The sequence below is a fragment of the Puma concolor genome, chromosome D1 (genome assembly GCF_028749965.1).
Source record: "Puma concolor isolate L17-30 chromosome D1, mPumCon1.1.hap2, whole genome shotgun sequence".
NCBI lineage: Eukaryota > Metazoa > Chordata > Mammalia > Carnivora > Felidae > Puma > Puma concolor.
In genome coordinates this window covers 10,332,656-10,348,114 of record NC_141676.1, presented here as the reverse complement: position 1 = coordinate 10,348,114, position 15,459 = coordinate 10,332,656, and the positions used below count along the sequence as shown (strand labels likewise).

At 58.8% G+C, this 15,459-nt stretch overlaps 1 protein-coding gene across 4 annotated transcripts in view; it reads left to right on the top strand.

The window, feature by feature from the left end:
- Nucleotides 1–13,750, top strand: part of CD6 (CD6 molecule) — a 40,194-nt gene extending 26,444 nt beyond the window's left edge. The window contains exons 2-13 of one of the 4 annotated variants that reach the window (XM_086677265.1): nt 851–919; nt 2,002–2,352; nt 3,146–3,457; nt 4,183–4,485; nt 5,675–5,740; nt 7,859–7,999; nt 8,338–8,436; nt 9,490–9,612; nt 11,295–11,366; nt 11,464–11,718; nt 12,022–12,123; nt 12,654–13,750. In XM_086677265.1, the coding sequence (XP_086533391.1) occupies nt 851–919; nt 2,002–2,352; nt 3,146–3,457; nt 4,183–4,485; nt 5,675–5,740; nt 7,859–7,999; nt 8,338–8,436; nt 9,490–9,612; nt 11,295–11,366; nt 11,464–11,718; nt 12,022–12,123; nt 12,654–12,718 (1,958 nt within the window). In that variant the 3' untranslated portion in view covers nt 12,719–13,750. Of the gene's footprint in view, nt 1–850; nt 920–2,001; nt 2,353–3,145; nt 3,458–4,182; nt 4,486–5,674; nt 5,741–7,858; nt 8,000–8,337; nt 8,437–9,489; nt 9,613–11,294; nt 11,367–11,463; nt 11,719–12,021; nt 12,142–12,653 lie in introns of all 4 variants that reach the window. The other 3 variants (XM_086677264.1, XM_086677266.1, XM_086677267.1) reach the window with 3 other exon arrangements.
- Nucleotides 13,751–15,459: the final 1,709 nt, after the last annotated feature.

Here is a 15,459-nt window from a genome sequence, read left to right as displayed (position 1 = left end):
CTACCACTCCACGCTCCTCCCTCCCTCCTACTTCTGCTGGGGCTCCCCATTGGCTGAGCCAAGCAAAAGTTAAAGGGCCCAGGGAGATGCTGATGTAGCCCAAACAGGTCAGCCCCCAGGGGGCCAAGAGGACAGGGCTCTGGAAGGACAAAGGGGTACCATCTGGGCCAGGCGATTGGTTTCTATTCTTTGGGCCTCCCTTTCCTAATTTGTAAAAAGCAAATGCTAATATCTACCTCACTGCCTGTTTGGAGGAAAATGGAATACTATCTGCGAGGACCTTGCATAACTTCAGCCTTTGGCAAATGTTTCTCCGCATCTGAAAGCTCTGCAGTCTGATGGTCCCGCCCCCAGATGCAACGATTACCCAGAAGCCTGGTGTGAGTTTCTCAAACAGGTTTTCCAAACAACAATGTTCTTCCTGACAATAACTCCCGTTTGAGCTTCTTCTGTAGGTCTAGTATTTTATAGGTATTGACTCCTTTTAGCCTCACAGTACCTGCCTAAGTGCTATTGCCAACAAACTGGGACTCTGACCCAGAGAGGGTAGTAGCCCATCCACGGTCACTCAGCCAGGAAGTGTGTCCCCAAAGCCTCCAGTCACTCCTCCCTGCTCTACTCTGATGTCTGAGCACGTTTGCACAATTCAAAGGGGAAGTGGAAAATGCCCCAGAAGAAAGCTTGAGAATTTCCCTACCCTGAATGGAGGCAACTATGCCCAAGGCCCAGGGCCATGTCGTGTCAAGGTCCCCACGTAGCCACAGAAAGTGTCCCCTGTCCTTGAAGTCACCCCTGTGCCCTCTACCTCTGTGCTCACTCACCCACCATGGCCACTGCTGGTTAATTTCAGGTCACCCGACTCCAACCCCATCCGGCCAGCCCAACACCAGCAGCACAGAGACCCAGCCCTTGGAGTCAGGTAAGGAAACAATCTTTCTGGGGCGCACAGCCAGCTTTCTGAGACCAAGCGGGGGGGTCTTGAGTGATGGGAGAGGAAAGACTTTTAGGGTATCAGGGAGGCTCCCTAACTTCCTGGCTCAGTGCCTGAGTCCTGCCATCACCTTCCCTCTGAGATCTTAGAACTGCCATCTTTGAAAGGCTACTGATAAAATGTCACATATGCTTGGGGCACCTGGGTGGCTCAGCCCATTAAGCATCTGACTCCCGATCTCAGCTCAGGTCTGGATCTCAAGGTCATGAGTTCAAGCCCCACACTGGGCAAGGGGCTTACCTTAAAATAAAATGTCACGTATGGGAGGTCAAAATGTTCAGTAAGCATTTTAAGGAGACTTGCTGAGAACAAGCTGAAGAACTCTTAGTGGGGGGGGGGGGTTCTGCCAAGTGGGTCCTTGATTAACTCAACACATATTAAGCACCTACTCTGTGCAAAGCTGTGTGCTATCCTGAGGGTGTAGTCCTGGGCAAAAATAGGCAGGTGACTCCCCAAGGACGGTGTCTGGATTACCACCATCCCAAGAAGCCCGTCTTCAACCCCATCACCAACCCCATCTCCATCCTCCAGGGCTTCAAGGTCATGATGGCGGCCTCAATGGTAACTCTCCGAACAGCAGAGGGGCCTAAGAGTGGACGCATGGCATCCACAGTACAAGGGCAGGGCCTGGCACCCAGAACTCTGCCCTTCCTTCACACAAGGGTGCCCTGGAGACAGGGGCAAGAGAGGGAGGTTTGCGGGGACTGGACCCCTGGTTCTCTGTCACCCTAGATGGAACAAAGGCATCCTAACCTCTACAGTCACCCTCAGCCCCCGTCTCCTGACTCTAAGGAGAACCAGGTCAGGCCCCAAAGGGGGATTGGGGATGAACCAGCCCAGCCCCATTCTGCAGATGGGAAGGCTGAGGCCCAGAGCCCAGGAGGGTATAGTCTGAGGTAACACAGCAGGTCAGCGGTGGAGCCCCTGGAAGCCGCCGCCCCCCACTGCCATCCCTGGGGTCTGCAGAGTCCCAATCGGTGGAGGTCTCAGCTGGCGTCTGGCACTTCCAGGAGAGCCGCTCGGGATCCGCCTGGTGAATGGGAGCAGCCACTGCAGCGGGACGGTGGAGGTCTGGATCCGACAGTCGTGGGAGCCCGCGTGCGGGGCGTTCTGGAACCACAATGCCACCGAGGCCGCGTGCCGCGCGCTGAGCTGCGGCGGGGCGGGGGCAGCCGTCCAGCCCACCCTGCCGCCCTCGGAGCTGCCGCCTGGTCCAGGCGCGGGGAACGCCAGCGAGGCCCCGAACGCCACACTGGCCCTGGCGCCCGCCGTCCTGTGCAGAGGGCCCGAGTGGCCACTCTGCGACGTGGTGGAGCGTCTGTGCGACAGCGACAGGAGGCCAGCTGAGGTCACCTGCGCAGGTACAAGTAGACCGTCATCTTGGCCCTGCCTGCCCTACCCTCAGGCCTTCAAGCCATTGTCCCTCACTCCTGTCCCCAGCCCTGGCCACTGGACCCAAGGCCCGCCCGCCGGACCCTCCCTTCCCCTACCCCCCCCCACCCCCCGCCGCCCGCCACCGGCCACCCGCCACCAACGCAAGCACAGCTGGTTCCCACACTGGTGGACTGCAGCCCTGTCTCATTTCCAGCTCTGAGCAAGTCCTCAGATCTGGACGCCGGACCTCTCCCCCTACTGGATCTCCAGCTCCGCCCCTGTGGTCCCCAACCTGACCCCTTGGCTCCCCAATCCTAACTGGGTCTCTAGCCCTTACCTACTGGTCCCGCCTCTGCTTTCGCTCAGGACCTCTATCTCTGCCCCTACCTCCCATGTGCATAAATATGCCAGGTTCCCTGTGTCCCTTAGCAGCGCGGCTCTCCAGCCCCGAGGACCGCCTGCTCTTCGGGCTCCGCCCACCAGGCCTCTAGCCCCACCCACCAGCCTGCAGCTCCGCCCACCCAGTCCACAAGCCCAGAGATTTCCCCTGTCCCGCCCACCAGGTTACTAGCCCCTCCCACCGGCCCCATAGCCCACCCACAGGTCCTTAGTCCGGTGGAGTCCCCCACGTCTGCCCACTAGGTCCTCAGCCCTGACTGGGTTTTCCAGTCCTGCCCACCGAGCTACCAGCTCGTCTCATCGGATCCACCGCTAGGACCACCCTCCCCCCTCCCCCCCACGCTCTTCCCAACCACCCACAAACCTCTTCTCCTTCCCCAGAGAACCGCGCGGTGCGGTTGGTGGGCGGCAGCGGTCCGTGCGCCGGCCGCGTGGAGATGCTAGAGCGCGGCCAGTGGGGGTCGGTGTGCGACGACACGTGGGACCTGAAGGACGCCCACGTGGTGTGCCGGCAGCTGAACTGCGGCTGGGCGGTCCAGGCCCTGCCCGGCCTGCACTTCGCGCCCGGCCAAGGACCCATCCACCGGGACCAGGTGAACTGCTCGGGGACCGAGGACCACCTGTGGGACTGCCGTGGGCTGCCAGGAAACGGCTACTGCGGTCACAAGGAGGACGCCGGCGTGCTGTGCTCAGGTGAGCCGGGGGTCATCTACCCGCACTTACTGGGAGCCGGGAGGGATGACCCCTGCCGGAGCGAGGTCGAGTCCTCGCAAATACGGGGACAAGCAAATAAGAGACAGGCAACATCGGAGGGAGAGAGTGACCAGCGCCCTAAGGAAGCAAGCCAGGTGGAGTTTAGAGGGAGCCAGGACTCCAGAGTTGGAGGGTAAGCCTGCCCACCTCCTGGAGGAAGCCACATCGGTGGTGAGACTCTTCCCGGGGGCCAGCCGGTCACCGGGTTCAGAGCAGCAAGGGGAGCCGGACGGAGGAGGCTGTCAGCCTTCCAGATGAGGCCACGAAGCTCTAGTCCAGCCAGTGTTTCTTTCTACTTGTGCGCGGGCATGGGGGCTGGGGAGAAGGGGTCTTGGTAAATAGGGATTCTGACTCAGTAGGTGCGGGCAGGGCTTGAGAGTCTGAGTTTCTGACCAGATCCCACGCCACGCCGATGCTGCAGATCCACGGACCACAGTTTGAGTAGCAGAGCAGCATGGGCCAGTGTAGATGCAGCAGATGACCCCCGGGGGATGTGTGGGCAGATATAGAGGGGGAAGGACACGGATTCTGGAGACTGGTTGGCTGTAGGGTGTTTGCATCCATGAGCCAGGCCTGCTTGGGAGGGGGGGGGCGGGGGGGTTCAGCCCAAAGGGTCCTGACCTGACTCTGCCCCCACCCCCACCCCCCGCACCTCTCCTCTGCAGAGCACCAGTCCTGGCGCCTGACTGGGGGCGCCGACTCCTGCGAGGGGCAGGTGGAAGTACATTTCCGTGGGGTCTGGAGCACAGTGTGTGACAGTGAGTGGTACTCCTCGGAGGCCCAGGTGCTCTGCCGGACCTTGGGCTGTGGGACCGTGGCCACAAGACTCCAGGGGCTGCCCCATTCCCTGCCGGGGAAAATGTACTACTCATGCAAAGGGGAGGAGCCCACCCCCTCCGATTGCTTCTGGAGGTTCAACAACCCCTATCTCTGCAGACAGTCGAGGGCAGCCAGAGTCCTCTGCTCAGGTATCCCTCCTCCCCACCCCTACCTCACCTACCCCCAGATGTAGACTAGGATTCCACCCGAATCTGAAGCCTGAGAACTGGCAGGCCAGGGACCATGGCTTGGACTAGGTCAGGAATGACAACTACTGGCCTTCCAGGGACCGTTGCCCTTACATTCCCAGGGAGACACGGCTAAATAATCAGGGCACTCTTGCCCCCAGATTCCTCGATCCAGCCCCCAGATCGTGACGTCCAATATTTGGTGAGACATTCCTACATGCTAAGCAATGGTCTCTGTTGACCAGAACTGGCTCAAGGACATGAAACCAACTGCTATCCCAGGGCTGGTGGCATAGAAGGATAACAGTGGGAGACACTAATAGTAACATCAGCGACAGAGTCTGGGGCCCCCACCACATGCCAGGCATTGGGGAGCACCCGGTGCCGCTTATTTCCGCTAAGCCTCATTTCCCCACTAAGAACTGGACTCTGCCATATTTCGCCAAATCTAAGGCGGCATCGGGAGGTCACAGTTATTGTTTTATGTACCATAAAGGACAACAATGCTGCCAAAATAAACTCGTGGCACGACATCAGTTGTAGCAATGGATGCCATCGCCCCAATTTCGGAGGTGTTAAACTATGACAAAGCCAGAGCGTTAGACCCAGAGAAACATGGCATTAGGCGTCGCGAGGGAGCTCAGACACCTGTCTACGAAGCCTAGCTCCACCATTTACCCACTGGGGCGGGGGGGGGGGGGGGGTTCAGTTCCATGACCGTGTGGTTGCCGATCCTTGCCCTTTCGCAGGGTAGCTGGGAAATCGGGTGATATCCACCGAGGGACTTTGTAAGCCCCATCCCTTACCTGTCAAGCGATAATGATAGTGATCGTAATGTTGGCTTCCCAGCTCCCGGGGCCAATGTGAAGAACGAACCCAGGACTCGACAGAAAAAGAGATTTGGGGTCTGTAGCAGATTTTACAGAAAGAAAGGATCATTCTTTTCTCATCAGCCTCTTACTCTAACCCAAGAAACTTCCCAGCATGAAGTTTCCTTAGTGTGGGGGGTGGGAAAGGTAGGTTTTCTTACCCATATGCACCCCCAAGTTCCAGGTCACTTGTCTGTCTTGCTCAGTTTCTAACACAAGGACTGGCACACAGTAGGTGCTTGGTAATACGTGTTGAGTAAGTGATCGGTGCTTTCTGACAGGCTCCCGAAGTCTGCTCAATCTGTCCACTTCTGAAGCCCCTGCAAGCGTTCAGCCGGTCACTGTGGGTGAGTGTCGCTGGGTGTGCGGTTTCTCAGGGAGGTGGGTGCACGCCTCCCACGTCCCCTACCTCCAGCCGATGGACTTGCCACTCCCTCCGCCCCCTCCTTGTCCCCGGGCTCCATTCTGTGGGTGCTTTTGCCCCTCTCCTCTCCCCTCCCTGCCGTGGAAGCTCCCCAGCTTTCCCGAATCCTGGTATTTCATGGACAGGAGCCCACTCTCCTGTCGGGCAGGAGAACAGAGCTGGAGAGAGCCAGCGCTGACCTGGTCTGACACGGGCCAGTGGTAGCTCACAGTCAGTGGGTTAATAACATCCCGGGCACCGATCCAGAGCTTTGCCATCATTAGTTCCCGGCCCTGTGATGCTCCTGGTGTCCCCATCGGGGAGGTCTCATTAGAGCCTTTACCCGGAGAAAAAAGCTCGCGCTCACAGGATGAAGGCGCAGCCAGCCGGCATTTGGCCGGAGTTTGCATCCAAGGCTCTGATCTGAACCAGGCTTGGTCTGCCCGCCAGCTGTGTGTAGCTTGGCTGACTTCCAGGAAGACTCCTGAGGCTCAAAGCCCAGCCGTGTCCCCTGCTAGCTGGGTAATGTTGGGCTGAGTGTCTCTGAGCCTCAGATCCCTTGACTATAAAGTAGGGATGATAATCGCCGTAGCTTTCTCCTGGCTTTGCTGTGAGTCTCCAGTGAATTCATTTTTCTAAAGCACTTAGAACAGGGCAGAGCACACGGTAAGCACCGTCGGAGCATTAGATGTTCTCGTGATTATTTAGTTCGGGCACGGAGCCCCTTGGCAACCCCGGGATAGGCAGGGGGTTCACCGGCTGGGTGCCGTCCCCTGCTTCCACTGGAGGAAGGTGGACAGGGGCCTGGGGACAGAGTGGAGGGGCACTAAGTCGACAGACAACTGGCGATGGATGAAGGCACAGAGAGGGAATGGAACGCTGGGAAGGGTACGGGCTGTAGGGTGAACTCCTGCCAGGACCCCAGACGCCCGCTCGCATACTCTCTCTCTCTCTCTCTCTCTGAGGTCAAGGTGGGAAGCCTCATCAGCCCTCAAAGAGCAAAGAAAGATCCACATTCTAGCCCTTGGCCCCACAGCCCTGCCTTCAGCCTGTCCCTCTGGGCCCGAATTCACTGGTCTCTTCGTGGCCCCCGCAGCCCAGCCTCCCTCTTACACCCACTTCCTGCTGCTAAACCCACCTCCCACCCTGGTTCAAGTCAAGCCCTTTGCAGATGCAGGGGAGGGGAAAAAAATGAGAACAGGGAGAGGGTAATTTCTTGGCAGTGGGGAGCAGTCACTATGCCCAGCCAGGGGGTCAGGATGCTCGCATCCCACCAGCCCCCTGTGGTGCTGTCACTACCCTTCATCCAGCCCTGTGGCCTAACACCGAGGAGGAGATGAGTCCCGTCTCTCCTCTCTCGAGGGCTCCAAGCACCTGCCTCATTATAGCCTCTTGGCAGGCTTTGGGTTCTTTTTTAGCAGGGGTGGCACCGAGAGAGGGGTGAAGACAGGAAGTCACATCAGGGCTGCGGAGCTGGGAGGTCCAGAATCACGGCCCTCACCTCTGCCCTCAGGGAGTACGTGTCTGATGGGAACGATGCATCCAGGGCACAGAAAGGACATCTCGCCCTCCTGATGGTCTGTTCACTGCCAGAGGTGGCTCCACGTCACCTTCTCTGGAAAGCCAGCCTCGGTGTCCACCTCCCACCCTGCCCTACCAGAGAAGGCCCCTTGTAAGGCCTCATGCCTGACCATACCTCCTTCCCAGTAAGCCTGGCGCCATACTGGATTGAGTCAACGTGTTGATCTCCCCACTAGACAGTGGCCCTCAAGGCCTATGATGCCGATGTCGTATTTGTATCCCTAGAGCCTAGTGGGCACACAGTGGGCACTCAATGATTACTGAGCGGGTGGCCAGGGGAAAGGCTCACTCAGCTAATTGTTCATTCAACATTTCTTGGGCACCTCCCAATATAAAGTGTCTAAAAGCAGATGGGGACATTTGGAAAAAAGAAGAGAGGAGGAAGATAAGTCCAAAAGGGAAGTAAGTCGGCTGCAGAGATGCTGGAGAGGCAAGAAGTCTATGTCCGTTCCTCTTTCTGATTTGGGGTTCTTGCTTCCAGAACCTACTACGATCCAGAAAGCAGAAGCCTGGAAATCGCGAGAACTAATGCTTTTCATCCTCTGCATCATTCTGGGAATTCTCCTCCTTGGCTTACTCATCTCCACAGCCTTCATCTTCTTGAAAGTTAAAGGAAAATACGGTAGGTGCAGAGTTCTGGGAGCCACAGGAAAGGCCCAGAGAGGGAAAGCAGCAGGCCTGAGGTGTGGCCTTCTCAGGGGGATGGGGGCCTCAAGGGACTCAGCAGAATGGAGCACCATCCAGCAATGGCCACCCAGCCCAGACCCCTGGGAGCACCTCCCGATGGGCAGGATTTTCCCAGCATGCCTGGCAGAAGTGGTCCATGGGAGGACTAGACTGCGTACGTGCGTGTGGATTTGAGGGAGAGGTGGGGAGAGAGGCATCTCCGTGAGAACAGGACCAGCTAGACCGGGAGAGACCAAAAAGTGACTTATAGCATCTCTGCCTCTCCTCTCTCAGCCCTGCCCATTATGGTGAACGACCAGCACCCACCCACCACCACCCCAGAGGGTATCAATAGCTATCAAGATGTTCCCATCACCATTTCCAAAGAAGAAGGTACGATGTCCACCACCCTGGGAGTGAGGAAGGCTGGGAAGGACAGGAAAGGAATCCTTTTTTGGAGAGTCAGAACTGTGTAGGTCAAAGCAGCACCCCAGTTGGAGATGAGACCTCAGCCAGCCCACTGGTGCCCGTGGGACCTTGAGCATGCCGTGCCTCGATCTGGGCAGAGGACCCTCCAAGGCAGTCATTCTAGACTAAGCTTTAGAGTTCTGGAATAATACAGGGCATTTCTCAGAGGAAAGTTCTGCCCTGCTAATTGGCTGGTAGGTTTGTGATATTATCGCCTCTTTCAATAGCCTCAATCAGCCTTCCTGCAGAGCCCCATCCAGGTTTCCTGGAACATAATTTTATTTCATTTTTCTGAATGAAAAAAAAAAAAATCAGATCAGTCATCCATCTTTTACAACATAGGGATTTATACCTCTTGAAAGTCTTGTAAAGGAACTCGAGTTTCATTGCATTGCATTATGACTGTATTAAATCACCTTTATTTGAAAGTATTCGGTGACTGGAAAAGCAATACAAAACTCAGCCAAATTATATACATATTCTCTCTGCACGGTATCAGCGTATTTGAGAAGAGACTATGAATACAGAACTTAGCACATAAGTTGGGCCCAGATCATTCGCTCACTGAATGTTATGGTCTCGAGGTTAAGAGCCACACTGCCTGCTTCTCTGGGCAAGGTGAGAACCTCCCTGTGCCTCAGTTTCTTTGGCTATAAAAGAGGGACCGTAATGCACCTAGCTCACAGAGTTGTTCCGAGAATCCGGACGAGATCATGTTTTAAATGTTAGAACAGCGCCTGACATGTAGTGACTGCTCCGTGCTTGTGAAATAAACACGCGTTGTTAGTTCCCCGTGTTTGGAGTGTGGCCGGGGGGGGAGCTTGGAAAACCCAGGCTGGATGGGCTTGTACAAGATGGGCTACCCCGTGCTCTCCCTGCCGCTCTGTCTCTGGTCCCCCCCACCCATGCTCTCTGCTGCCTCTCCCTGCGCCTTTCTGCCCACCACTCCCCCGTGCCCCAACTCTGCTCTCTCCCCAGTTCCCAAGCTGCCCATCCAGGTCCAGGCCCTACCCCCCAAGGACTCGGACTCCAGCTCGGACTCAGACTATGAGCATTATGACTTCAGCGCCCAGCCTCCCGTGGCCCTGACCACCTTCTACAGTGAGTGCCTGGGCTCCCGAGGGCCCACCCGCCCCTACCAGGGAGAGGGCCCATGTGGCTGGGGACCCTCCGTAGGTTCCATCTGGTGACCCCTGCATGACATGGGTTGAATGCCCCTTCTTACCCACTGGATCCACGGCAGATGGTCCTACACCGAGACTCTCACAATACTTTGTGACCCTAGAGACCTCTCCATGGCTCCAACTTCCTTCTTTCCCACGTTTGTCTCTGGCCACGCGGGGTCTTAAGACCCGCCCCTCGACATTCACCGGAAGGTGGCCGTGGCTGTGTTAGACAAGCAAGTCCAAGCAAGAGACATTCATTCAGATGGTTTCTCCCACACCCCTTCTGTGTCCCATTCTGCCCATCAACCTGGCACCCTCCCCTCCCTTCATGGGCAAGCCCAGCTTGAACCTCTCAGCCGGCTTTTCCAGCTTTCCTTCCCGCCTGCTGGGGATAGGACGAGGAAAGACAGTGCTTAAGGCAGGGCCCACACAATGCTGGAGGTTAGAGCACAGAATCCCATGCCTATTGTGAAGTCCCTTGGGAGCTTGTCAAACATTCCCCTTCTCCCCGGGACCCGCCATATAAGCGAGGATGAGAGTTTGGCTGTGTGTGACGGAGGTCCCCAAATGACAGCATCCTAAGAAGTCGGCAGGGGCCCAGGCTCCTCCTTTCTTGCTGCTGTGCAATCCCTAAGCTGTTGCCCTTGTCCACATGGTCCAGCATGGCTCACTACAACATCCACATTCTGGGCAGCAGGATGGGAAGGGAAGGTGGGGCATGCCCTACCCTAAAAGGCAGGATGCCAGAGACGCCCACATCACGGCCACCCACATCACCCCGGCTGGAACTTAAGCCCCCCCAGCTGTAAGAGAGGACGACAGACGAAACCTCTGTCCCAAGCAGCTGTGTGTCCAGATAAAGGCCAGAGGGGAGAATGGATATTGGGGACCACCGGTTGGTTGTGCCCCACCCGGCACACCAGGGCCTATGGGGTGGGAGGTGGGTGATTCCACTTCTGCTCTGTGCCACAAATCAGCATTTGGGAGCCACCGGGATGAGGCATCCTTAGAGCCTGGGATTCTGAGCCCAGGCACATAAGAGGCAAGACCAGGAGTCCAAAATCCTGTGACATTGTGATGGAAATTCAGGGGTACCGGTTCTGAGAGAGCTGACGGCAAGGTTCCAGACCCTCAAGTCCTTAAGACTCAACAAATCCACATCTCTCCAGTTCTGAAACAGGGAACTGGATGTAAGCAAGGCTTCCACTCCGGAAAGTTCTAGGTGCTCCTAGAAAGTTCTAGGTGCTCCTAGAAGGCACCGCCTGCCCCTTTCCTGCCCAGAGTCTCCAGGGCATGAGCGGAGAGCCCAGGACTCTTCCTATTTCCTTAAGGAGGAGGAGGGGCAGCTGGCAGGCCAGAGAGGCTCGAGGCACTGGGGTCTCTGGCCAGAAGCAGCCTGTCCCCGTGCTGGTTAGCGATTGAGGTTTGGGGTCTGGCTGGACAAGAGCCTGGGGTGTGATGGGAAATTCTAAGCCCCTCGGTACCCCTGGGCTTGTCCTCCTCCACTGTTCAGCCTCAGGGCCCCCTCCCAAGTCCCGAGGCCCACCCGCCCCTCCTCCGGGCTCCCAGGACCAGGAGGTGGACCTTCACCCCTCCTCACCACCGCTCTGCTTGTAGATTCCCAGCGGCACCGGGTCACGGAGGAGGAGATTCAGCAGAGCAGGTTCCAGATGCCTCCCCTGGAGGAAGGTGAGTCGGTGATACGGGATGTCGGCCCCGACCGAGTTGAAAGCCCCCTTGATGCATTGCCGCTTCTTTCCTCACCATCCTCCCTTTCCTGGCCCAGGACTTGAAGAGACGAGTGCCTCCCAGGTCCCACCCGCCAGGGCTGGACACTACGTCGCAGACACGCCCTCCCTGGGCTCTCAGCACCACCCAGGAAGCAACAGGGGATCCAGCACGTCCTCCGGGGAGGATTACTGCAACAGCCCCAGTAGCAGGCTACCTCCGTGGACCCCTCAGGTGTTTTCTACAGAGAGGAGCCCCTTCTTGGAGCAGCCCCCGAACTTGGAGCTGGCTGGCTCCCAGGCTACCTTTTCAGGTAAGCTGGGCCCAGGTGGACTCTGCGTGTACCCCGGCCTCCCATCCCGTAGCCGGCCTGGCTGGAGGAAGCGTGCAGCCGGAAGCCCTGAGCCAGGCTGAGTTCGGGATCCCAGCCCCAGCCCTGCAGCCACTTGCTGTGTGACCTTGGGCAAGCCTCCACCCCTCTCCGGACCTTCATTTTCTTATTCGTGGCCAAGCCAGGGACTTCACTCTTGTGAGTCGGGAGGGCCTCCTAGCCCTGGCAGCTCGTGAGCTGGCTGTCCCCAGGCAGAGAGTGACCGGCTCCGGGGCTTTCCGGCAGGGCCCTCGGCTGACGACAGCTCCAGCACCTCCTCCGGGGAGTGGTACCAGAACTTCCAGCCGCCGCCCCAGCCTCCCTCGACGGACCAGTTTCAGTATCCAGGTGCCAGCGGCAGGGGAGGTGGGTCCCAGAAGGGGGGGATGGTCAGGGGCAGCGGGTGCACGCGTAGGGGGAACTCTGGATCCATCGGATCCATCGGCCCAAGGGGAAAAGAAAGGAAGTAAAATGAGGAGGTGGGGAACATGGATGGGGATGAGACAGAGAAAGACTCAAAGAGTGCCTGGAGAGGAAGTGAGCTCCCCATTAGCGGAGGCATTCAAACAGAAGCAGCCGATGGTCCCTTGGGGGGCACACTGAGGAGGCGGGCGTCTGCCAGCACTCAGTCGCCCAGCTCGTCCTATGCAAACTTGGGGACTGTAGCCCTACACTGCACAGACGAGGCTCTGCCTTCTGGGCTGACAGGCCAGCAAGGGAGCTGGCCGCGACCAAGAACATACAACGGGAGTCTCATCACTGCACACCGCCCGGCATCACAGGGGAGGGGGCGGACTCGGACCCGCTCGGCTCCGTCCCATGGGGTTAGGAGGGGCGGTGACCAGCCTCCCACTAACCCGAGCCCCCTGGCCACACAGGATCCCCCAGGCCCCAGCCTGGTTCCACTGGCAATGAGGACTATGACGACATCGGGGCATCCTAGGCCGGGCCCACGAGAGGCTCCGGCGACTCCCTTCCGCTGGACTCCTGCTCTACCTGCCCCCGCTCTCCCACCCCGTCCTCCCAGCTCACCACCCCCCCCCCAGGGGGCTGAGAAGCCTCCCCCGGAGAGATGCAAGGAAAGCCCTCACCTTGCACCGCTCAGTCTCCGTCCATCAAACAGAAGCTGCTGGCCCAGCCCTCCCCCGGCCCCAAACAGCCACAAGGTGGAGGGTGCTGCCTCGGAGAGGTGGTGAGCTCTCCGTCTCAAGGATGAACGAGTCACCTGGGCCACCACTCAGCAGGCTGCAAGGAGGGCCTGAGCTGAATGACTCCTGAGGCCCCTTCGGGTCCTCAGGCGTCTACGATGCGTTTGCTTCCCCGGGTTCTCAGACGACTCCGGGCCCAGAGGTGCTGAGAGAACAGAAACAGGCCCCGTCCCAGCGCTGCCCAGGGACGCCCCATGTGCGGGGGCTGCTGGGCTGCTTCGGCAGGTGGATTCTGGGGCTGGGGGTGGCACACCCACTGGCCCAGGTTGGCAAGGGCCCGGGCACGGAGTCCAGCCTTCCTGGGAACCGCCAGCTGACCGCGAGCGGGACGACTGCCCCTCCCCCACGACCAAGGTGCTGGCGCCCGCAGCCAGCCCAGCCTCTAGAGACCCTCGGAGCCCACTGGGGCACAGCCCTGTTCTGCGGTGACCGTCCCTGGACAGAAGATCCTTATTCTAAGCTTCCCATGGCTTACGACGATGGCCCTAGCCCAGCTCCCCCATAGACCCAGAGCTGGGCACCAGTGCCCACGGCAGCAGGAGGGGCCCAGAGGCTGTGCGAAGTACCTCGCGCCCATCTGTCTGCTTGGATTGCTGGGAGCTTCCCCGAGGAGCATGGGAATATACAGTGTCGCACCCAGAGCCACAAACACGTCCCGGCAGCCTCCAGAGAGAGGCCCGAGGGCTCGGGGCCGGCTGCTGGTGTCCTGTTCCGAGTGTCCTGAGATTAAAGTAATTGCTGAATAAAAATGGGGCATTGAGTGACAAGTCCTTGAACTCTCACGCGTGTGTGTGTGTGTGTGTGTGTGTGTGTGGAGGGCGGGACAAGGTGGACACAGACATGCCCGTGAGGGAGGTCAGTGGCTGCGTCCCTCTCTTCTCTGCCCCACTCGGCCGGCGCTGGCTCAGTAGCTCCACGGGTTTCCAAGGCAGGGTCATGTGATTGACGCTCAGAGCTGCCGCCTGGCAAAGAATCGCTCCCAGGCCCGGGGGAGTTGAAACGAGCCTGGCATATGCCCGGAGGGGACGGGTTGTGGAGTGGCTTCGTACAGAGGAATCCTTTCCCTCTGTCAGCCCAGAGGCCGCGATTTGGGCCCAGTGGCAAGGGCCAGCGGCCGGCTCTGCCCGGGGCTCAGGTTTCCTCCCAGAGCAGGCAGATGGTACAGGAGGCTGGGCTGTGGGTCCTGCCCAGCGGGGCTGACGAGGGCCTGTTTTCCGTTCACTTGTCCCAGACTTGGAGAGAAAGCGAGCTCTCCCCAGGGCAACTGTCACAGGATGTGGTTCCCGGTGATGGCCCCCTTCTGGCCCTCTGAACCCTCCCCAGCCTTCGGGTTGAGGTGGGGGGGGGGATTTCTGGGGGAGGAGTCAGGGCTGGGGTGGGCCAGGACAGAGTCCCAGGGTGGTTTGTGAAAGTTTTTTGTTTTTTTGCAGCCTGGGTTCATATCCCATCTCCTCCCTGTGTGGCCTCTGGCAAGCCACTCGGCATCTCTGAGCCTTTGCTGTGAAGTTCATCTGGAAAGGGGGCATGGCAGTGATACCACACAGCTGGCGGCAAGGGTTAGAGGCTTAGTTCTTTCTCAGTGGAGGTGAGAGAGCTCCTTAAAAGGAGAGAGGGGGGGAGGAGAAGAGAAGACAGCCACCAATCCCTGGGTCTTAGCACCGTCTCGTTTTCCAGATGAGGACGCTGAGCCCCAGGAGGGAAAGGACTCGCCCAAGGTCACTCAGAGCATTAATAGCCAAGTCATAGTTCAGCCCTATCCCACCTACGCGCCCCCCCCCCCCGCCCCCGCCGCCACCCAGGGGGCTGTTGATGCCCTCTGAGTTCTGGCTCCTCTCTGACGAGAGCCACCTCCCCATCCCCGGCCCCTTCTCTGCCCACACACACCAGTCTGAGAGAAAGTGGGAAGCTCTGAGACGTGTCTCCCTTGCCCCCTTGCAGCCTGGTGGCACCAGGGTCACACGCGTCAGGGGGACTTTCTGACGGCTGGGGTCCAGAACCACAAGGCCTCCTGCGCTGGGTGATGGGGGCTGCTCCCAGAGCCGGCCTTCCGCAGCCATCTCTATGCCTCCAGGGGACGTGGAGGGTTCCTTATGGAGCCAGACTGCGCCCGGAGTGGAGAGGCAGAGATCCGAATGGCATCCAGCTTCGATCCGAAGAGGGGAGGGGGTGGGAGCCTGGCAGGGAAGCGTCCCTAACATAAGCTGGTGTGCTCACCGTCCACTCTTCAGAGACCAACCATTACGATAAGCCTCAGGGATCTGGGAGAGGAAACACCAAGGTGTTAAACGGATGTGGCAGCCGCATCCCAATTTCAGAAACGTCGATACAGCGGGAGGGGCTGTCTCCTAGCACGAAGGCATGGCAGGAATTCTTCGGCTCTGCAAGCCAGCGAGAGAATGAGCCCCGGGAATGTACGGGGGGGGGGGGGCCGGAGAGCCCCTGACCCAGCTGGAGGGAGGCCATCCAGAAAGATCTG